Genomic DNA, 22,500 nt, shown 5'->3' with positions numbered 1-22,500 from the left:
ATCTTATTACTCAGGTTAGCTACTGCTTGTTAGTGATTACAGTATTAATTATTACAGTATTATTGATCACAGTATTAATGATCAGTATTAATGATCACAGTATTAATGATCACAGTATTAATGTTCATAGTATTATTGATCACAGTATTAATGATCACAGTATTAATGATCACAATATTAATGATCACAGTATTAATGATCACTATTAATTATCACAGTATTAATGATCACAGTATTAATGATCACAATATTAATGATCACAGTATTAATGATCACAGTATCATTGATCACAGTATTAATGATCACAGTATTAATGATCACAATATTAATGATCATAGTATGAATGATCACAGTATTAATGATCACAGTATTAATGATCACCGTATTAATGATCACAGTATTAATGATAACAGTATTAATGATCACAGTATGAATGATCACAGTATTAATGATAACAGTATTAATGATCACAGTATTAATGATAACAGTATTAATGATCACAGTATTAATGATCACCGTATTAATGATCACAGTATTAATGATTGTAGTATTAATGATCACAGTATTAATGATTGTAGTATTAATGATCACAGTATTAATGATCACTGTATTAATGATCACAATATTAATGATCACAGTATTAATGATCACATTATCATTGATCACAGTATTAATGATCACAGTATTAATGATCACATTATCATTGATCACAGTATTAATGATCACAGTATTAATGATCATAGTATTAATGATCATAGTATCATTGATCACAGTATTAATGATCATAATATTAATGATCGTAGTATTAATGATCACAGTATTAATGATCACAGTATTAATGATTATAGCATTAATGATCACAGTATTAATGATCATAGTATTAATGATCACAGTATTAATGATTGTAGCATTAATGATCACAATATTAATGATCATAGTATTAATGATCACAATATTAATGATCATAGCATTAATGATCACAATATTAATGATCGTAGTATTAATGATCATAATATTAATGATCGTAGTATTAATGATCACAGTATTAATGATCACAGTATTAATGATCACATTATCATTGATCACAGTATTAATGATCACAGTATTAATGATCACAGTATTAATGATCACAGTATTAATGATCACATTATCATTGATCACAGTATTAATGATCACATTATCATTGATCACAGTATTAATGATCATAGTATTAATGATCACATTATCATTGATCACAGTATTAATGATCACAGTATTAATGATCACATTATCATTGATCACAGTATTAATGATCACAGTATTAATGATCACATTATCATTGATCACAGTATTAATGATCACAGTATTAATGATCACATTATCATTGATCACAGTATTAATGATCACATTATCATTGATCACAGTATTAATGATCACAGTATTAATGATCACAGTATTAATGATCACATTATCATTGATCACAGTATTAATGATCACATTATCATTGATCACAGTATTAATGATCATAGTATTAATGATCACATTATCATTGATCACAGTATTAATGATCACAGTATTAATGATCACATTATCATTGATCACAGTATTAATGATCACAGTATTAATGATCACATTATCATTGATCACAGTATTAATGATCACAATATTAATGATCACAGTATTAATGATCACAGTATTAATGATTATAGCATTAATGATCACAGTATTAATGATCATAGTATTAATGATTGTAGCATTAATGATCACAATATTAATGATCATAGTATTAATGATCACAATATTAATGATCATAGCATTAATGATCATAGTATCATTGATCACAGCTGATCGACTGATCAGCAGCAGGTCGACCAACATGTGAACATGAACATGTGAACACGTGAACATGAACATGTGAACATGAACATGTGAACATGAACACGTGAACTCGTCAGAGACAGTAAATCTCCTCCAGTCTGAGAAGCAGAACAAAACAAATCCGTTAAACTCCTGAAACTCCAGCAGATACGAACCGAGCAGCGAGTACCGGGACTTCCGCGGAGGATTTGTGGTCTTCAGCCTCTTCATCCGCTCATCGCGGCGGCGGCTCCTCTGAGCGGAGCGGGGCTCTCCTGTACCGGGGGACGGCGGTCCGCTGGGCGGATAGCGGTTCAGGGAGGAGCGGGGCCTGAGGCGGCTGCCTGGGCCGGCCAGGAAGCGGCGGCTGAGTTGGAAGATATGACGCGTTACGCCGGGCTTGACGCACTCCTGCGTCAGCGCGTACAGCCGGAAGTGGGCGTGGATGGTCACTGTGGTCACCGTGCTGGTGCTCGATTGGATCATCCAGAAGGAAGCACGCGCTGACCTCTACGGTGCTGTGATTGGCTGTTTGACTGGAGTTTTAACCCTTCCACTCCGGAACAACCAATCACAGAGTGTCCCTCCCGCTGATACAATCTGGCGCCAGACCTGCCCTGAGTTATTAGTTAGTTAGTTTGTTTTGATTGCAAAACACAATAACGTCATTATATAATTTGTCTAAATACACCATAAGACAATTAGATGAATTATAAATAAAGATATAATATCACTTAAATAATAATACATTTAAAAAAACATATTTTTGGATATGATTTATGGAAAGGGCTGTCAACCATCCAAATTATTTTATAATAATATTAATGCAAAAATAAATCGTATCAATTAAAATGTCTGAATAATTAATAATATAATGTAAAATTATAAAATTGTTCAATGTTATTATCAGTGAAACCAAACAACATAATTTTTCAAAATAAAGTAAAATTATGGTCAAATTAATATAATTCGGCAGTAAAGTGGGAAATTCCCTTTAGAGTTTTGTAAAACAGGTGAAACCAGAAGAAATGCAGCGTTTCCATGTATTCCCATTTACACATCCTTATGTATTAACCCAGCAGTCCACTAGAGGGCAGTGTGGCGGCTTAGTTTCTCAGAGGCTTCAAACATCACGTGCTTTAGGAAAACAGACCAGCACCAAATCATTACTGCAAAAAAATCCAAATGGACTTTTTTGCACCGAATTGAACCCTGACCAGACACGCTGTCCTCTAGTGGACCGCCGGGTGTATTACACTTTCTGCTGTGATTTGCATTAACATGACGTCCCGTAGGTCTCGATTAGTTGCAGAAAACCTGTGAAGAATTTTCAAGAATATTTCTCCGACTTTGTTCGTCTGAAAAAAAAAGTTTCAGTCATGAAAAGCAGCCGGCTTTCTATTAACTCCTGAAATCAGAAACTGCTGCAAACTACTTCCTGCTGGAAATCCAACGTCTCAAACTGTTTGCTCTCGTGTTTGGAATTTTTCCGAACTGTTATTGGCCTGAAACATCCGCAGCGTTCGGACAGCGACGCTCTCCAACCTGCAAACACTTCCGACCAGGTTACGCAAACAGCAGCCGACAACTCCACTGATCCTGAGCGATCGGTTTGCAGGCGTTGATCATTTATCGGTGACAGGAAGTGTTCAGTACCTTCATTCTGTTTAACTCGTTTAAACGAGCCTCACCTTTGAAATTTTCCATTAACCACGAACAAATAAAAAAAACCTGTTACAAAGCATTATAATCAGAATTAGGAGGAGGTACCGAGGTGTTCTGATGACATCACGTTTCAAGAGGGGCGGAGCTTCACCGTCAGAGACAGAAGAAGGCCTCAGGTCAGGAGACACCAGGTGGGTTTTCTTTGTGTCACCGTGAATTGGTTCCCCAGAGTCAGACTGTCTGAGGGTTGTTAGCGTTGTCTTATTCTCCGCCGGCCTCTTCCTGTCCATCTCAACGTCTCCCACCAGATCCTCGTTACCACGTTAATCAATCATTTCTGTTTCCTAAGCAGCGGGAACGTCTTCTTCTCATGCAGTGAATCATAAACCGGCTCTTCAGGACTTCATACCTGTGAAGCACGTCGTGGTTAATATTTCACCTTTGACTATTTCACCTTCCACTGGAAGGATTGAAGGCTGTTTAAGGCTGTTTAAGGCTGTTTAAGGTTATTTAAGGCTGTTTAAGGCTGTTTAAGGCTGTTTAAGGTTATTTAAGGTTATTTAAGGCTGTTTAAGGCTGTTTAAGGTTATTTAAGGTTATTTAAGGCTGTTTAAGGCTGTTTAAGGTTATTTAAGGCTGTTTAAGGTTGTTTAAGGTTGTTTAAGGTTGTTTAAGGTTATTTAAGGTTGTTTAAGGTTATTTAAGGCTGTTTAAGGCTGTTTAAGGTTATTTAAGGTTATTTAAGGCTGTTTAAGGCTGTTTAAGGCTGTTTAAGGTTATTTAAGGTTATTGAAGGCTGTTTAAGGCTGTTTAAGGTTATTTAAGGTTATTTAAGGCTGTTTAAGGCTGTTTAAGGCTGTTTAAGGTTATTTAAGGTTGTTTAAGGCTGTTTAAGGCTGTTTAAGGCTGTTTAAGGTTATTTAAGGCTGTTTAAGGCTGTTTAAGGTTGTTTAAGGTTGTTTAAGGTTGTTTAAGGCTGTTTAAGGCTGTTTAAGGTTATTTAAGGTTATTTAAGGCTGTTTAAGGCTGTTTAAGGCTGTTTAAGGTTATTTAAGGCTGTTTAAGGCTGTTTAAGGTTGTTTAAGGCTGTTTAAGGTTGTTTAAGGTTATTTAAGGCTGTTTAAAGTTATTTAAGGCTGTTTAAGGCTGTTTAAGGTTGTTTAAGGCTGTTTAAGGTTGTTTAAGGTTATTTAAGGTTGTTTAAGGTTGTTTAAGGTTATTTAAGGTTGTTTAAGGTTATTTAAGGTTGTTTAAGGTTGTTTAAGGTTGTTTAAGGTTGTTTAAGGCTGTTTAAGGTTGTTTAAGGTTATTTAAGGTTGTTTAAGGTTATTTAAGGTTATTTAAGGTTATTTAAGGTTGTTTAAGGTTGTTTAAGGTTATTTAAGGTTGTTTAAGGTTGTTTAAGGTTGTTTAAGGTTGTTTAAGGTTATTTAAGGTTGTTTAAGGTTGTTTAAGGTTGTTTAAGGTTATTTAAGGTTGTTTAAGGTTGTTTAAGGTTGTTTAAGGTTATTTAAGGTTATTTAAGGTTGTTTAAGGTTGTTTAAGGTTGAAGGTTGCCGGGTGTCACCAGACCTTTAACCTGACAGGTCGATACACACCTGCTGACACACAAACACATTTCTACCATTTTATGCCACAGACACATCCTGTAACTGTTCCACCATGTCACTGTTGGTTGGAGCATCTTCAGCAGCAGGAGGTCAGTTATCCTCCCAGCTCTCAGCTATGAGGGGAAACAGCAGCTTTATTGATTTAACACAATAAACTACTGTGAAACTGAGCTGCTGTGAGACCAGGCATCCCCCGATGCAAAGCCTAGATGACAAACTAATATTCCTCCAGCTAAAGCGGTATCACAGTGTGTAGTAATGCAGTTATTATCCAGATATTAACATAATCGTGGTGACAATACATGTTCCATTGGGCGAAAGCATCTCGACTACTAACGTTTACTACTATTTTTGAAAGGTAATGAAATGTAATAATCTTCAAGCCTTTGGTGCAGATCCATGTGAGAGAGGAACGCCCCTCAGCTGGATCAATATGTTCAGGCTGAGAAAGTTTCTTCATAAAATATTTCATGGTAAAGAACATCCAGACTCTGTGCTGAGCACGGTCACCTCACAGCAGAAAGCTTCTCCGTGTGGACGTTGTATGTTCTCACGTCGTCTGCTTGGTTTTCTGCCAGTTCAGATACTTGCAGGTCAGTTAACTGGTAAATCTGCTAGCTGTGAATGTGTTGGTCAGTTAACAGCTTGTCCCGGATGTATTCTGCATCTCTGCAAAGTTTAGAAATGAAAGCGTGGTTATTACAAAAGTCAGATAAAGAACATTGTGGTGTCGTCGTATGCTGCATATGCTGACATTTATGAACACGTCCAAAGGTTTTCATGAATGACAATTAATATCTTGTTTAACAAAAATGTTCCCCAAAATCAAACAAACAGATTTATGCATTCAGATCTGGCGTGCAGATATAGTTTGTATTGTCGACTTTGGAAAGAGCTTATTTACCTCCAAAACAAAAACCCAAGTTAGCTAATGGTTCTCTTACTTGTTTTTCTAGAAACAAGCTTCATAATGCATGTCGTGGTCTTTGTCAGTAAACTGTAATGTATAAACACACCAAGTCATTCAAGGGTTCCTGAACTTTTGCCTTTTTTCTACGCTGTAGAACATTAAAGACATTTAAAACTGATATATATTTCATTTGAAATCTATTTTTCAGCTTTATGGTTATACACTTAAAGAAATAAGTAGTGCTCACCAATAATACATTTAAAAATTTCAGCTCGCTTTGGGACAGACAGGCTAAAAGACGTAGTGGACGGTGAGGACGTCCTCTTCAATGTTTCCTTCAGTAACTAGATCTCTAATCCTAAAGAAGCAGCCGGCCGGGCAGCATGTGTTTCCTTCATGTTCGCGGTGACAGAGTGCTGCACCTGTTACCTGTTCTCATGATCTGTTAGCCGCAACACAAAATATACTAAAATAATATAAAATGCTCATCAAAGCATTTCAACATTTTAATTTTTGTCATTAACAGCAACAGAATTCTTCATAATGCTTGTAGCTAAGATTGGAGGGATATTAACAGTGGACGTAATGCTAATCTTTTCTCCATCAGTCACAGGTGGAGTTGAAGTTCTTACGCAGATCATTGAGATGAGAACTAGTCTGTTGATGTTTGATTGAAGTTTATTGAAGAGATGTAGTTGTACAAGATGAATAACAATCCTTCCATGAAATCTGTTGTGTTGTGTAGTTCTGGCCTGGTGATTGTACTCTGAACCGTGTGCTCTTCCTGTTTCCTGTACCCGCCTCTCCTGTTTCCTGTATATACAATAACCCACCCACACATGTGCATGTATGACTAAAACTAAAATGTTGAAATGTTTTGACGAGCATTTTATATTAATTTAGTATATTTTGTGTTACGACCCGGTTCTTGGCCGCAGCAAAGACGAAGCACACCAGAGTTTAACAAAAAGAAATTCATTTTATAATCAAACTGAACAAAAGACGCACATGAGGCGATGCAGACGTGAGCTGATGACTGAACAGGCTGCAATCCAGGAAGCAACAAACATGACCGGTACACAAACACTGAAGCGTGACTTCATTTGGCAGCGAGGAGTTGAAAGACCAGATCGTTTCATCAGGAGGCCGATGAGTCCACCGAGTGCAGTTTTGTTCCTTGTGATCAGGAGCAGGTGAGGCCGAATTTAAAACCTGAATGTTTGAAATCGGTGAGTATATAGACGTAGTGAGTGACCAAAACAAGCGTCAGAAACAGGATGTCAATAGTGTAAATGCTGAATCAGCATTCACACAATAAAGGCCGGTTATTTGTTCTAATCTCACTTGGATACGGAGAACGCTGCCTCAGATGGAGGCGCTAAAATAGTTCAAATAACTACTGTAAAATATTACAAAGGCTTAAATCATCGTACAGGTGAACATTTAGTGACAATCTATACAATTTGTAACGTCACGATAACAAATGACCTTGTTGATTAGCTCGGAGCAAATAGGATCAAATCTAGCAATCTCTATATGTCACGAAGAAAAAAAATCTCTTTTTTTAAACAAGTCTTCTTTGATCACTTTGTTGTCACTCCAGAAGAAGAACACCATGTTTAGTATCAGAGTCTCTTTAAATATTGCTGTTGCTCAGCTGTTCATCTTCCACGATGGACAACGGTCACAAAGATGAAACCTCTCCAGCAGAAAGCGAACAGATCATGAGAACAGGTAACAGGTGCAGCACTCTGTCACCGCGAACATGAAGGAAACACATGCTGCCCGGCCGGCTGCTTCTTTAGTTCCTACTTAGAGTCGGTGCTTACAGCTGTTTCTACCATACAAATTCAATCTGTATCAAAGTTTTAAAAGTACCAGTAGAAGAGACTTTTAAATGTATTTGTGGTGAGCACTACTTTGTTTTGGAGGTAAATAAGATCTTTCCAAGGTCGACAATACAAACTATATCTGCACACCACGAGATCTGAATGCAAAAATCTGTTTGTTTGATTTTGGGGAACATTTTTGTTAAACAAGACATTAATTGTCATTCATGAAAACCTTTGGACGTGTTCATAAATGTCAGCATATGCAGCATACGACGACACCACAATGTTCTTTATCTGACTTTTGTAATTTTAGTTTTATTCCTAAACAGATTAAGAATATTTTTAAAGGTCACAGATAACCTGCAACAACATGAACGTACACCAGTAGTGATCAGTACTTTAAGAAAAAGTAATATTTCACTCATCATTGTCAAATAAATTTCACAAACATAAATTCAAACTGTGATATTGGAATAATTGGACATTTAGGGCTCATTTAGGTGTTAGAGTTATTGATCACACATTATAATGGGTTTTATTATCAGATGAGACTAAAATGAAAGTTTATCAGCTGTAAATCCAACAGAAGCTTCGCAGAAGAACGAACGTGTTAATTCCAAAACATTAAGCACATTTTACAGATCATTCTTCAATTCAATTCTTCAATCTCATATTTAAGTGTGGGATCTTTGTGGCACATGATCACAGATTAATCAATAATCCAACAGCGAGGTGTCCATGTGCTCTCTGTCCTTCATGTAGGTGTGACACAAATAAACAGCTCAGATAGGAGGAGGCGTCACCCGAAGCCTCCGGAGGACTTCCAGCTCTTCATTGGCTTTTAAGGCAGAAACCACCGAGGGGGGAGGAAGAGGCGGAGCCAGCAAAAGGTGTGGCTGTGCTGCAGGTAAGGAGAGGCACACAGCGCTATGGTTACTGGATCGACTGCAACAGCAGCAGCAGAGGTGACAGGAAGCAGGAAGGACGTCTTTTAATGTCGCTGTTTAAGCTGCCTCGCGTGAGAGAGGACACGTCGACATCACTTCTGTAAACGGAGGAATGTCTACAAAGATATGACTTCTTGTTTCATGAAGACTTTTTTCTGAAGTATACAGAGGGAGTGGTGAAGAGGAAGGAAGCAACTTTTCTGCAAAACAAAAAGTGAAAGATGACTCGGTGAGATGTGAAAGTAGATTTGTTTTTCCATCCGTCAAACCTTCGGTCTCGCTGCCTTCTCTTTTTTTACATTACATTACTTTACATTAGATTACATTTCATTTCATTACATCACATTACATTTATCTGACTCTTTTATCCAAAGACTTACAATAAGTTCATTTCAACCATGAGTGTACAAAACTAGAACAACAGGAATCAAGAAAATATAATTTCTTCAGGCAGGAGATGATGACTGAAGGGAAGCCGGCGGACGGCTACAGATGGGCCGCCTGGTCCCGCCGCCGCCGCTGCCTCTTCTTCATCCTGGTGTTCGCCGTGCTTTTTTATTTTTTCAGCACGAACATAAAGGACATGGTGCCCGACTGGAGGCCCAAATGGTCTCACTCAGCCCACTGGTGGATCCCGTTTGAAAGTCAGAGAGTAGACGAAGTCAACAGGGCCGAGTTCAACAGCAGCAACGGTGGTCCTGGATCTGCACCTGAGCCCACCTCCACCTCCACCTCCACCTCTGCCTCCACCTCCGCCGCTGCTGCACCCAAGACCCGCTCCACTGCTCTCCTTCAGACTGAGAAAGTCCCGCCGGCACCGCAGGAGGTCAACACAAAGGCTTCAACGCCGGTCCCGTACGTGGATCCCGGACCGTACGTGGTGGAGTACCCCGCCGAGTACCACTTCACCATCAACGAGCCTCAGCGCTGTGAGCAGGAGAAGCCCTTCGTGGTCCTTATGGTTCCTCTGGCGCCGCACAACCGGCGGGACCGCGACATCATCCGCAGCACGTGGGGCAGCGAGAGCCCGGTCCAGGGCCGAGAGGTGAAGCTCTTCTTCCTGTTGGGGCTGAAGTCCAGCCACGGGGCGGCGCAGCTCCAGGAGGAGCTGCAGCAGGAGAGCCGGGAGCACCACGACATGATCCAGGCCGACTTCATCGACTCCTACAAGAACCTCACCATCAAGACCATGGTGATGCTGGAGTGGCTGGACGCGTACTGCTCCGGCGCCTCGTACGCCATGAAGATCGACTCGGACACCTTCCTCAACGTGCCCAACCTCGTCGGGTTGCTCGTCAACGCTCCCAAGACCGACTACATGACGGGACTGGTGGCGAGAGGCGGCGCCGTCCTGAGGGACACCAGCTCCAAGTGGTACGTCCCGGTGGAGCTGTTCGCGGCGGCAGAGTACCCGCGCTACGCCCTCGGCCTGGGCTACATCGTATCTTTGGACCTCCCGAAGAAGCTCATCGAGGCGTCCAGACACGTCCGAGCGCTGTACATCGAGGACGTGTACCTGGGGCTGTGCATGCAGTACCTCGGCATCCCGCCCACTGACCCGCCCAACTGGAACCACTTCAACGTGTTTCCCGTGGCGTACAGCCGCTGCGCCTTCTCCAGGATCATCACCACCACAACCGATTCCAACATGGACCGGGTCTGGGTCTGGAAAGACTTCAAGACACCGGGTCCGTACTGCTGATCCCGGACAACACAAAACTTTCTTACACGAAGGAATATATTAAAAACCAGAGCTGAATTTTCTCAGCTCCAAATTTATTCTATTTTTCTATGAAGTTTAGATCCTGGTTCTGCAAACAACCTGCTGATTATGGGAAATATTTATTTTCTATTTCCTCCTCGTTTTTCTGTCGGATCAAAACTAAACACTCTTCCAGCCTTTGAGGCAGAAAACTGAGACAGAACAACTTTATTTAGATCATTTTAACAGTACTGAAGATGTGAAGCTCAAACATGCTGAAGGGAACTCGTCTGCAGTCTGGAGTTTTATTGGATCAAGAAACTCAACGACTGCCATGTCGGTCCACTAGAGGACGCCGTGTCAGCGTCACACTTTGCCTCGTCCAGGTGTGAAAAGTTAGGTGCCAAAAACTACCGTTATTAAGTTTAGGAAAATCACGGTTTGGGTTCAGATAAGTGATTTTACATAAGTAAAACTACATACTTACGTAAGTTACTTAATGTACGTTTTGTAAGTTAAATATGTTATGTTACGTGAGTAACTTATTTCCATTAGCGAAAAGAAATCGTTGTGGCTCTCTAAAAACAGGTGTTCTTGAATCTTCTTTTCTAATGAATGAGGGATTATTTTCAGATGGACCTCCAGAAAACTAAGAAGAAGGAGTGACTTTAGCTAACAACACCGAGATAACTGATGGACACATTTTATTCACTTTGGATTTGATGACAGAAGTTGAATGGGAGTCTATGGAGCCGGAGGCTTTTTGGAGCCGACCTCTAGTGGCACTCGCTGGGATTGCAGCTTCTTTTTTCAGAGCCGGAAGCTCTTATATCCACTTACAGTCTGTGGTTCAATCACTTTGACCTTCTTCCTCTCGTGGACTGACAGGTGTATTACACTCTGTGCTGTTCAACCGACTTTTCCTTCAATAAAACGATTATTTCTTTTTAAGTTTTTTGCTGAATGATGGTGATTGTTTTGGCTGCTATTCTTCAAAATAAAATGCCACGATGAGTTATTTACAACACTGTGTTTTATGCTGTCCCGTCACAAAAGGAAGTGATTTCCTTTTTGTTTGTTTACTCTTTGTATATTTTTTGTTGTTTTTTGACTATGTTGAAGAAGCCTGTTTAGAGACGGAGACAAAGATGAAGGAGCTCTGCGATCCTGCAGCAACATGTTTGCATTTGAATACCAGTTTGACAGAAAACCGCTTTCATGTTTCCTGAAAACAGATCTGGTTCTGCATGCCGCGGTCACATGACCAGTGTGAGACGCTTTTTTCTTTGAGCAACTCTGTGACAGGAAATGAATGTGTGAGGTTTCAATTCAGCACCTTTGTGGCCTCTTTATATTGGATATTTGTTTATTTTACAGTCTGAGGAGATTTATATCAGCATGTTGTCTTTCTGAGTCATTTGTCTTCACGTCGTTAATGTTTTAATTGCTTTAAATCAGCAGCACTTTGTAAAACTGTTATTTAAGACACTGCAATTTTTTTTTTAAGTGTTTCCTCTTTTGGCACCCACAAACTGATCAGTTATCAGACTGTTGTTTCCTGTCAGCTGAAGCTGCTCGCTGACACCTGGTGGACATTTTGTGCGCTGCAACTGAATGATGTTAAAAGTGTTTAATGAGGCGTTTGTCACAAATAAATATCAGCAGATGAGAAAACGTGTCTTCTGATGAGTTTATTTAACTACACATTAGATGTTTAAACATTTTACAGGCTGTAAAAAAAAATCTACATTTTAATTCAAACCTGTCTGTTTAGTAGCTGTTAAAATCCTGATTTTTAATTTCATCACAGCTCTGATGGAGACAGTGTTGGTAGTTAAATCAAAGTGACTGATGACTTCTGGAAGAGACATTTAAGTCCTTAAATCATGTGACTGATGATCTCTGACTTTATTTCTGTTCACAGCAGGAGGTTTTAATGAAACACATTTAATAAAACAGCTGACATATTTTTTGAGGGTTACATTTATGTTCTCATATTTAAGAAAATAAAAGTCGATGCACTTAAAAAAAAGAAGTAATTTTAATGTTAATTTAGTCTTTAATATGGTTAATCAGGACTTTTACTTTGACCGTTTGTTCTTCAGTTTAATGGAAGAAAAAGTTCAGATTCTGAAATATTCTTCTTGCTTTAAACTATTTCTAATGTTTCTAAACTTTCTGATTATTTCCTCGTTTATGTGAAAACTTTACAGATTTCTGAAGTGCTCTAAATGTTAAGTTTGATGTTTTTGTCATTAAATTCTGGAGTTTCAACCTTCATGTCTCTGCAGGAGTGGACTTCAGGATAAACTGGACAGGTGACAGGAACATTGCATCAAACAATATCAGACCTTATTTTCTCTAAGATTCATCTGTTCCCTTGTAGAAATTTTATTTGTGTAAAAAAGACGTATTTTTGTAAAAAAAAAAATAAAAAAGACAAAATATATTTGATAAAAACTACATAAAATCAGATTCTACTTTTGTCTTGTGTTTTTGTCCGAGTTAAACAGGCTGACTAACCAAGACAACGCTGCCACCGTGAGGTCAAACTGAGAACTACAACACTGTCCTTCATCATCATCCGTCCTCGTGTTACTCAGACAACCGGAGTTATTAGTGACCTTTGATTTAGAGCAAGATTAGAATGATGTCATCGTTGGTTTGTGAACGTTATGAATCCTCCAGTTCAGATTCTGTCCGTCACCATCTTTGCTAGTTCGGAGCGGTTCGGAGCAGGAAGTGACCATATTTGGACGAGCTGGGGGAGGAGCCAGCGGTGGATCTGACCGATCTGATCGGAAACCTGACGATACTACGTCCCGCCCACCGATAGCTGTAACCTGACTGCACCACAGGCCTGTCAATCAAACAGACACGCCCCCAAAACCAGGTCTTCTTGAATCTTCTTTTCTAATGAATGAGGGATTATTTTCAGATGGACCTCCAGAAAACTAAGAAGAAGGAGTGACTTTAGCTAACAACACCGAGATAACTGATGGACACATTTTATTCACTTTGGATTTGATGAGAGAAGTTGAATGGGAGTCTATGGAGCCGGAGGCTTTTTGGAGCCGACCTCTAGTGGCACTCGCTGGTATTGCAGCTGAAGACACTTCTGGATCAGAACCATTTTACAGACCTGAAGCTACAAACTCTTTTAGAAACAGTCGGTAGAAAGAACTCGAGCTGATTGGCTACTGAAAACATTGACCTTTAACTCGTAGCGGCACCATCAGCTGGTTCGTCGACCGGTTCACACTTCTGCATGTTTCCCTGCAACGTTAGCCAGCGATAGTTTTAAAATGTTAGCTGCAGAAGAAGGAAAATACGTAAGCTGACTGCTGTTTGTCTATTATCCCCACTAGCTAAAATGATAGTGTCTGAAGAGGCGTTATGGGTGTCATGTGGTAAGTGGGGTTCTTCTGACTGTAGTTTAAAGAGGCAGAACGGGTAGTTTAAGAGCTCAAAATGATCCGACAGTCAGGATAACGCTCCGTGATCATTAGAGAACAACCATTTTTCAGACCTGAAGCCACGAACACTTTTATAAAGTCGGTGGATCAAACCAACAATGTCCTGGATGGATGTTAATGTCACACTATCATTTTATTTTTTACAGAGGTTCAAAGCACACCAACAAACATTTTATATCATCAGGACTGAAGTGGGAATTTCCAAATCATTTGATTTTCACAGTACAAGAGGACTAACCGTCTCTCTGACCCACATTAAATATGTTTCTTGTTCTCTGTGATTTAAACATCGCTGTCTGACTGCAAACTCAGACTTTGATTCGCTCTTCACGTTAAAATCTGCTGCTCTGATCTCTGGATGAACAGATTTCACTGTGATGATGAGCAGATTCAACGTTCTGTCAGATAATAAATAAAATGATCTTCCTGATCCCAACGTCCTGCTGAGAGCAGCGAACACTCGTCCGTCTGTTTCCTGAATCAAAGCGGATCCGAGAGACGAACAGACGTCTGCTCGGCGATCACAGAAACCGAAGCTGCTTTCAGAATAAGAGCGCGTGCGTCATCCTCGGACTAACAGCTCAGTTCAATAATTCAGCGCTCCTCTGTAAGGATGAATTATTGAGTCTGGAGATGCCGTCCTGCGCTGTGAAACCGCTCGGCTGCATCTTCCTCCTCTCAGCAGGAGCGCCGTTGTCTTCCCACCGACTGTGTTTGTTTTTTAAACTGAGCTTCAGTCAGTTTAACACATTTAAAACAGAACGAGTTTAACAGAGGAAACGGATTCACTTAAAAACACAGAATTAATGTCAATAAAAAAAAAAATCTGCGTTTGTTTATGTGAGCTGTCAAGAAGTAAATGCTAATGCTAACGTGCTTGAAAGGTACACTTTTTGCTTCATTTAGGAGTTTTCGTATTCACCGTGTGCAGAAAAGAGTCCGTATGAACGGCGCCCTCTTGTGGTTTTCACCACGTCTGACATCAAATTTTTTTATCAGCCTCCAGCTCACCAGTTGTGTGTTTGCTGACGTTTCCAGAAAGGTCAGAGGTCACGGAGGTTCATGTCTGGTCGGATGTTCAGCAGATAACAGCCGACATCTGAGGAACATGTTGATCTTCCCAACGACCTCATCTTTTCCCTCTGAGTCTTTGTATTTCCTGTTTCTTCTAGACGCCGGCCACGTTACTTAGCAACGGTGTTTTTACAACTTAACTACTTGAACGCTGAGCATACACGACTTCCCGCGTTGTAACCACGAGCTCACGAGTTCCATCTGAAGGCAGCAGTTGATCATGTTAGCCATCTTAGCTTAGCATGTTAGCATGCTAATATAAAAACACGTGCTGCGTTCAAATGGAACTCAGATGTTATCTCAGGTTCTTGTTCACGAGATAAAATCACTGAAGACATCCTTAATTTTAATTCACCAGTTTGAGCTTTTGTTTATTTACTTTGATTGTTTTCTACTGATGTTTTCTGTTTGCTGTGACAGGTCTAGTTTCAGAGAGTCAATAAAGTATTGATTATAAATCAGGCATATCGGCTTCAGAAGTGTTTTTAGACTCGTCTAAAGCAGAGCCTGTTGTTGTTTGTTGTTGGTGTTGTATTTGTTGTTGTTTATTGTGCTGCAGCAGGACTCTGTTGGACTTAACATCTCTGACGTTCCTGTACTGAAGATGAACTCTGAGCTCGCAGCCTCGACTCTCATCTTCACATGAATCACTAATAAAGTGTCACAATCGTTTCATCACAGCCGGCCTGATGAAACGCAAACTACAAAGGCCAGTTTTAAAATTATAATGCCGCGCATTAGCACTCACTGAATACTTTCTTTTTACTCAGATGCATTTTAATAAGACGCGCTGCATAAATTTGCATTTTCTGAAAACTCCTGTGAGCAGCAGCGTTGGAGCGCCGCCGATGTGAAACAGAAGATCTCAACAGTCTTCAGCGAGCGACGGCGTCTGCTGGGAAACCTACGAGTGACCGAGCGGTTTCTGCTGCTGCCGACCACAAAGACAAAAAGCTCCCGTGTTCATAGAAAGTTCGGCACGTTTTAGTTTTGGCCAAGAAAATTTCCTCTGATGTGTTATCTTATAAAATCTTTATATAAAATGTTTATATTTTCTGACAATTTCGAGGCTGCAGCCATCTCCATCTTTGTGTACGGTTACCATGGTTACAGCCACCTCCATCGTTGTGTGCGGTCACCGTGGTTACAGGCAGACTCTCCTCAGTGAATCGAGCCAACGTTAGCAACTCTGCTCAGCTAGCACAAGTTATCGTTAGCATCACATCCTGTTTTCTGTCTGGGTTACCATGGAGACCGTGAACACTGTGATGTTTCTTCAGACAGACCAGCTCATACCTTCAGACAACAGCATGAAAGAACTCGGACGAAAAGGAACGACGGACGCAGAACGTTGCCGACAAACAGAGAGTGTTGCCGAAAGACGCAAAACGTCACGTGACTTAAAGCGGAGCGTTCAGGTGTTCAGCGTACGAAGTAAAAACGCTCCGTTGTTAAACAGCAGCAGAAGATTTTAGACGGAAACGATCAGAAAACGAACGGTTGTTCGCCGCGTGTTGAAGTCGTGTTTCGTTGACCCGTCCGTCCACCCAGACATCCTCAACACATCCAACTGTGTCTCCGCAACAACGTCTCCGGACTGCAGAGGGCGCTGTAAACACATGACATAAAGCTTGCTTCTGTTTCACGCGACCACCAGAGGGCGCTCAGCAATAAAACGTTTTAAAATCTGGTACGTGAAGTCGGTGTCAGAACCTCTCGGCACCTTCAGGGTCACCGCGTGTTCATCCTCGACGTCACGGATGAAAACGGATCCGTGTTCGACATGCCGAGCGTCACGGACGGTTTCTTTATGATGAAACTGGAAATGAGTGAAACGCTTTGCGAGCGTTCCCGAGGCGTTCCGCTGCAGGCGGAAAGACTGCCAGCTTCAGTCTCCAAATAGTCATAATGCTCAGCTTTTTTATTAAATTTCATCTGGACTAATTAAAGTGATGAAATCTGAAGCAACAGTCCTCCTTTTTAAAATGTTCCAGGCATTGTGCCGCGTTCGGCAAAAACTAAATCAGCGATACTGAAAAGACGGCCGGAGGGTTCAGGGAGCGGAGCGACGCTGCAGGAGAGTCCAGAACCAGAACCAGAACCAGACCAAGACCAAGACCCGAACCTGCAGTAAACACAACGTATCTATCGTACTGTACAATAATCATACAGTTAGGAAGTTTACAATGAAAGAAGGACTCGTTGATACATTATAATAATATACTCGTGGCTCCAGCTCCTCCTTTTATTCACCAGAAACGTAAAAATCCACGTTTTACTCAAGTAGTGTTTAATTTAAAGATAATTTAGTTGCATTGATGAATAAATAATCATCAGCTCCATTTTACTGCAGAGAACTTTTACTTTGAAACTTTACATGCTGATGTTTGAACTTTACATAAGAACTGCAGAACAAAATGCATGCTGGGTATTTTTTAAAATGTGTTCAGATTCACATTTTGACACTTTATGACATCAGTCACAAACTGACAGCATGCACGTGACCTTGCACGAGCGGTCCATGTGTTGCTACCCAGGTTCCTTTGCAGTCCCAGGTGTCCTGCAGCAGACAGGAAGTCCTCTCTGCACGAGCTCTCAGGAAATCTCTGCAGGTTCTTCAACCAGAACTTGTAAGCGGACCGACAGACTTCAGGTCTCGGTGTCAGACCCGGAGCAGCCGCGCAGAGTGGATCCGGTCCGGGTCTCGGGTCTCCGGGGAGGACTCTCTCCACAGCGCCGCCCTCCCGCCCGCCCTCCCTCCCAGCCCGGCTTCTCCTCCTCCCAGCCCGGCTTCTCCTCCTCCCAACGGCGCCCACAGCAGCGACCTGACGGCCGCTCCTCCCGCTGCTCGAACACCGCGCTTCGCCGGCGGCTCACCGGGCTCCGCTCCCCGGTAAGAAGGACCGCAGACCGCGGAGGAGGATCCGGTTCGTTTCTGGGAGATTAGTTTTCGGTTCATGGATGGAGTCGTCCCCGCAGGATTCACCGAGCGAGCCGGGCAGGAGCGGCTCTGAGCCGGCGACACCAGCCACGGAGAGCCCGGCGAGCCTGGAGACCCCAACCAGAACGCACAGCAGCTCCGGGTCCACCGGGTCCACCGGGTCCGGCCACGGTAAAGGTAGGACCAGTTTTTATAGCTTGGTGTTTCTCCGGGATCAGTCGGTGTTGAGCTGTCAGGCTGCTGCAGCAACTTCAAACGGAGCAGTTTGATGCGTCGGAGCGCAGACAGCGCGGAGCTCTGGGGCGTGTGAAGCCGGGAACGGGTCACTGAGAGCCGGGCTCAGAGGGAGCTGAGAGCCGCTGAGTGTTCAGGTGGAAGTGGAGGAATAAAACCCGCCAACTCTCCAACTGAGCTCCTTTAACTTTGATTGAATCAGATGATTTAAATAATTGGTTTAAAGGTGAGAGGGAGTGAATGTAACTCCTGTCTGGATCTTCAGTTCCAGTTCACTGTAACATGAAGTGAAGACCAAGTAAAGAACAGTGATCCTGTAAGTGCTGCAAGAGAGGACATTATTGGTTGATAGTTTTAATAAGAATACGTGGATCGGCAGAAAATGAACTGTCAACTATTTTTTAAAGCTTTTACAACATGTGTCTGGTAAATTACAGCAAACTCACGTCTCCTCTTCATTATATTTCATCAACAACAAAGATTTATCAGGGAAAACGATCACAGACTGAAACCAGAGGAGAAGAACGCTGTTAGAGCACTCGAAACGACCAGGAAGACTCGAAACGACCAGGAAGACTCGAAACGACCAGGAAGACTCAAAGCGACCAGGAAGACTCGAAACCACCAGGAAGACTCGAAGCAACCAGGGAGACTCGAAACCACCAGGAAGACTCGAAACGACCAGGAAGACTCGAAACCACCAGGAAGACTCAAAGCGACTCGAAGCGACCAGGAAGACTCGAAACGACCAGGAAGACTCGAAACGACCAGGAAGACTCGAAACCACCAGGAAGACTCGAAACGACCAGGAAGACTCGAAACCACCAGGAAGACTCGAAACGACCAGGAAGACTCGAAACCACCAGGAAGACTCGAAGCAACCAGGGAGACTCGAAACCACCAGGAAGACTCGAAACGACCAGGAAGACTCGAAGCGACCAGGAAGACTCAAAGCGACTCGAAGCGACCAGGAAGACTCGAAGCGACCAGGGAGACTCGAAGTGACCAGGAAGACTCGAAACCACCAGGAAGACTCGAAGCAACCAGGGAGACTCGAAGCGACCAGGAAGACTCAAAACCACCAGGAAGACTCGAAGCGACCAGGGAGACTCAAAGCGACCAGGGAGACTCGAAACCACCAGGAAGACTCGAAGCGACCAGGGAGACTCGAAGTGACCAGGGAGACTCGAAGTGACCAGGGAGACTCGAAGCGACCAGGAAGACTCGAAGCGACCAGGAAGACTCGAAGCGACCAGGGAGACTCCAAGCGACCAGGGAGACTCGAAGCGACCAGGAAGACTCGAAGCGACCAGGGAGACTCGAAGCGACCAGGAAGACTCGAAGCGACCAGGGAGACTCCAAGCGACCAGGGAGACTCCAAGCGACCAGGGAGAGGCTCTAAAACCACCGTGAAGAAACCAGAGACTATAAACGACTCCGTAGAAACTCAAAAAAGACTCGGAACGAATAAAAAAAGACTCGAAACAACGACAGCGAATCAGGAGTCCACGTACCTTTGATTGATTTTGTATTGATCGCTGACTGCATTGATTAACCTTCAGCTGATGGGCGGAGCCTCAAAACGTTTTCTTCATCTGATTTCTGACTGATAGATAAATATTGATAACTATCAGCTGTTCTGATGATTGATCAGTGGCTGATTGAGGATTCAGAACATTTTTGAACCAGATCTCTTCAGACATTTCTACATCTTTATTTTGACATGCGGTGAACTAAACATCCTGCTGCTCCTCATATTGATGAGCTGATTGATTATTGATCCGTCTGATTGGAAACAGCTGCATGAACTGAGACTGATGAAGAGTGAAGTTGGTGGAGCTGCAGTCTCCTGCAGCGTGTTGTTGGTATGCAGGCCGGAGAGGGGTGTGTGTGTGTGTGTGTGTGTGTGTGTGTGTGTGTGTGTGTGTGTGTGTGTGTGTGTGTGTGTGTGTGTGTGTGTGTGTGTGTGTGTGTGTGTGTGTGTGTGTGTGTGTGTGTGTGTGTGTGTGTGTGTGTGTGTGTTGGGGAGGGGTGTGTGTGTGTGTGTGTGTGTGTGTGTGTGTGTGTGTGTGTGTGTGTGTGTGTGTGTGTGTGTGTGTGTGTGTGTGTGTGTGTGTGTGTGTGTGTGTGTGTGTGTGTGTGTGTGTGTGTGTGTGTGTGTGTTGGGGAGTGTGTGTGTGTGTGTGTGTGTGTGTGTGTGTGTGTGTGTGTGTGTGTGTGTGTGTGTGTGTGTGTGTGTGTGTGTGTGTGTGTGTGTGTGTGTGTGTGTGTGTGTGTGTGTGTGTGTGTGTGTGTTGGGAGGGGTGTGTGTGTGTGTGTGTGTGTGTGTGTGTGTGTGTGTGTGTGTGTGTGTGTGTGTGTGTGTGTGTGTGTTGGGGGGGGGTGGTGTCAGATGCAGCTTCATTGAACTCCTCAGAGCGACGGCGGTTACGTAACAGCTGTTCAAGCAGAAGGAAAAACTCCCCGCCAGGAGGCGAGCAGAGAGACTGACTGCTCGTGAGGCGTTCAGGAACCTCCAGGACCAAAGGAAATAATGGAGGATGTTTAAAGCAGAGACTGATTTGACGGCTCCGAACTAACAAGATGGTGACGGACAGAATCTGAACTGGAGGCTTCATAACGTTCACAAACCAACGATGACATCACTGGTGGTTGATGACATCACTGCTGGATCATGACATCATTGATGGATGATGACATCATTGATAGATGATGACATCACTGATGGTTGATGATTGGTTGGTCTGAACAAACTCGGTTAAACTAACAGTAACTGTGGAGAGTTTTCTTTGTTTAAATTGATCAAATTTATAACAGAAACAAGAACCAGTCGTCCCCCTCTTCCCCTCTCCCTCTCTTCTTCCTCTCTCCCTCTCTCTTCCTCTCTCCCTCTCTTCTTCCTCTCTCCCTCTCTCTTCCTCTCTCCCTCTCTTCTTCCTCTCTTCCTCTCTTCTTCCTCTCTTCCCCTCTCTTCCTCTCTTCTTCCTCTCTTCCCCTCTCTTCCTCTCTTCTTCCTCTCTTCCCCTCTCTTCCTCTCTTCCTCTCTTCTTCCTCTCTTCCTCTCTCTTCCTCTCTTCCTCTCTTCTTCCTCTCTTCTTCCTCTCTTCCTCTCTTCTTCCTCTCTTCCTGTCTTCCCCTCTCTTCCTCTCTCTTCCTCCCTCTTCCTCTCTTCTTCCTCTCTTCCTCTCTCTTCCTCTCTTCCTCTCTCTCTTCCTCTCTTCCTCTCTTCCTCCTCTCTTCCTCTCTTCCTCTCTCTTCCTCTCTTCCTCTCTTCTTCCTCTCTTCCTCTCTTCCTCTCTCTTCCTCTCTTCTTCCTCTCTTCCTCTCTTCTTCCTCTCTTCTTCCTCTCTTCCTCTCTTCTTCCTCTCTTCCTGTCTTCCCCTCTCTTCCTCTCTCTTCCTCTCTTCCTCCTCTCTTCCTCTCTCTTCTTCTCTCTTCTTCCTCTCTTCCTCTCTTCCTCTCTTCCTCTCTCTTCCTCTCTCCTCTCTCTCTTCCTCTCTTCCTCTCTCTTCCTCTCTCTTTCCTCTCTCTTCTTCTCTCTCTCCTCTCTTCCTCTCTTCTTCCTCTCTTCCTCTCTTCTTCCTCTCTTCCTCTCACTTCCTCTCTTCCTCTCTTCCCCTCTCTTCCTCTCTTCTTCTCTCTTCCTCTCTCTTCCTCTCTTCCTCTCTTCTTCCTCTCTTCCTCTCTTCTTCCTCTCTCTTCCTCTCTTCTTCCTCTCTTCCTCTCTCTTCCTCTCTTCTTCCTCTCTTCCTCTCTTCTTCCTCTCTTCCTCTCTCTTCTTCCTCTCTTCCTCTCTTCTTCCTCTCTCTTCCTCTCTCTTCCTCTCTCTTCTTCCTCTCTCTTCCTCTCTTCCTCTCTTCTTCCTCTCTTCCTCTCTTCCTCTCTCTTCCTCTCTCTTCTTCCTCTCTTCCTCTCTTCCCCTCTCTTCCTCTCTCTTCCTCTTTTCCTCTCTTCCTCTCTCTTCTTCCTCTCTTCCTCTCTCTTCTTCCTCTCTTCCTCTCTTCTTCCTCTCTTCCTCTCTTCCTCTCTTCCCCTCTCTTCCTCTCTCTTCCTCTCTTTCGTGGTTTCTCAGGTTCTATTTCTGACGGTCCTTGAAGGCAGCGGTGGTGTTATGTAAGATGGACAGCGAGCGGCACCGAGCCAGAGAAGTCAGCGGCTTCCCAAACAGACCTGAGATCAGCTGAAGGCTGAACACTAACCTGCTGACCCACATTCCTGCAGCCGTATTTACACGACTGAGACGTTCAATAACTTCATATTTAATTGATCTTTT

At 42.7% G+C, this 22,500-nt stretch overlaps 3 protein-coding genes across 3 annotated transcripts in view; 2 read left to right on the top strand and 1 right to left on the bottom strand.

Moving 5' to 3' along the window:
* Nucleotides 1-2,229, bottom strand: part of kiaa0895l — a 10,971-nt gene extending 8,742 nt beyond the window's left edge. The window contains exon 1 of the mRNA XM_069724582.1: nt 2,013-2,229. The gene's annotated coding sequence lies outside the window, so the exon portion shown is untranslated. The remainder of the gene's footprint in view (nt 1-2,012) is intronic.
* A 6,601-nt stretch (nt 2,230-8,830) lies between these two features.
* LOC138636532 (beta-1,3-galactosyltransferase 1-like) lies at nt 8,831-12,587 on the top strand. The gene has a single exon (XM_069724583.1). It carries the CDS (start codon nt 9,258-9,260, stop codon nt 10,500-10,502), a length of 1,245 nt encoding a protein of 414 aa, XP_069580684.1. The 5' UTR covers nt 8,831-9,257; the 3' UTR covers nt 10,503-12,587.
* Nucleotides 12,588-17,857: 5,270 nt separating this feature from the next.
* Nucleotides 17,858-22,500, top strand: part of LOC138636521 (nuclear receptor ROR-alpha A-like) — a 59,561-nt gene continuing 54,918 nt past the window's right edge. The window contains 1 exon segment of the mRNA XM_069724568.1: nt 17,858-18,170. Coding sequence (XP_069580669.1) covers nt 18,014-18,170 — 157 coding nt within the window. The 5' untranslated portion in view covers nt 17,858-18,013.

The sequence above is a fragment of the Brachyistius frenatus genome, unplaced genomic scaffold, assembly GCF_029030835.1.
Source record: "Brachyistius frenatus isolate BFR_SWC_R1_liver_20210118 unplaced genomic scaffold, ASM2903083v1 Contig_382, whole genome shotgun sequence".
Taxonomy (NCBI): Eukaryota; Metazoa; Chordata; class Actinopteri; family Embiotocidae; genus Brachyistius; species Brachyistius frenatus.
This window is presented reverse-complemented; position numbering and strand designations above follow the sequence as displayed.

Excerpts from the sequence above, each read along its gene's own strand:
- LOC138636532 (XM_069724583.1), top strand. The coding sequence starts at position 9,258 with ATGATGACTGAAGGGAAGCCGGCGGACGGCTACAGATGGGCCGCCTGG.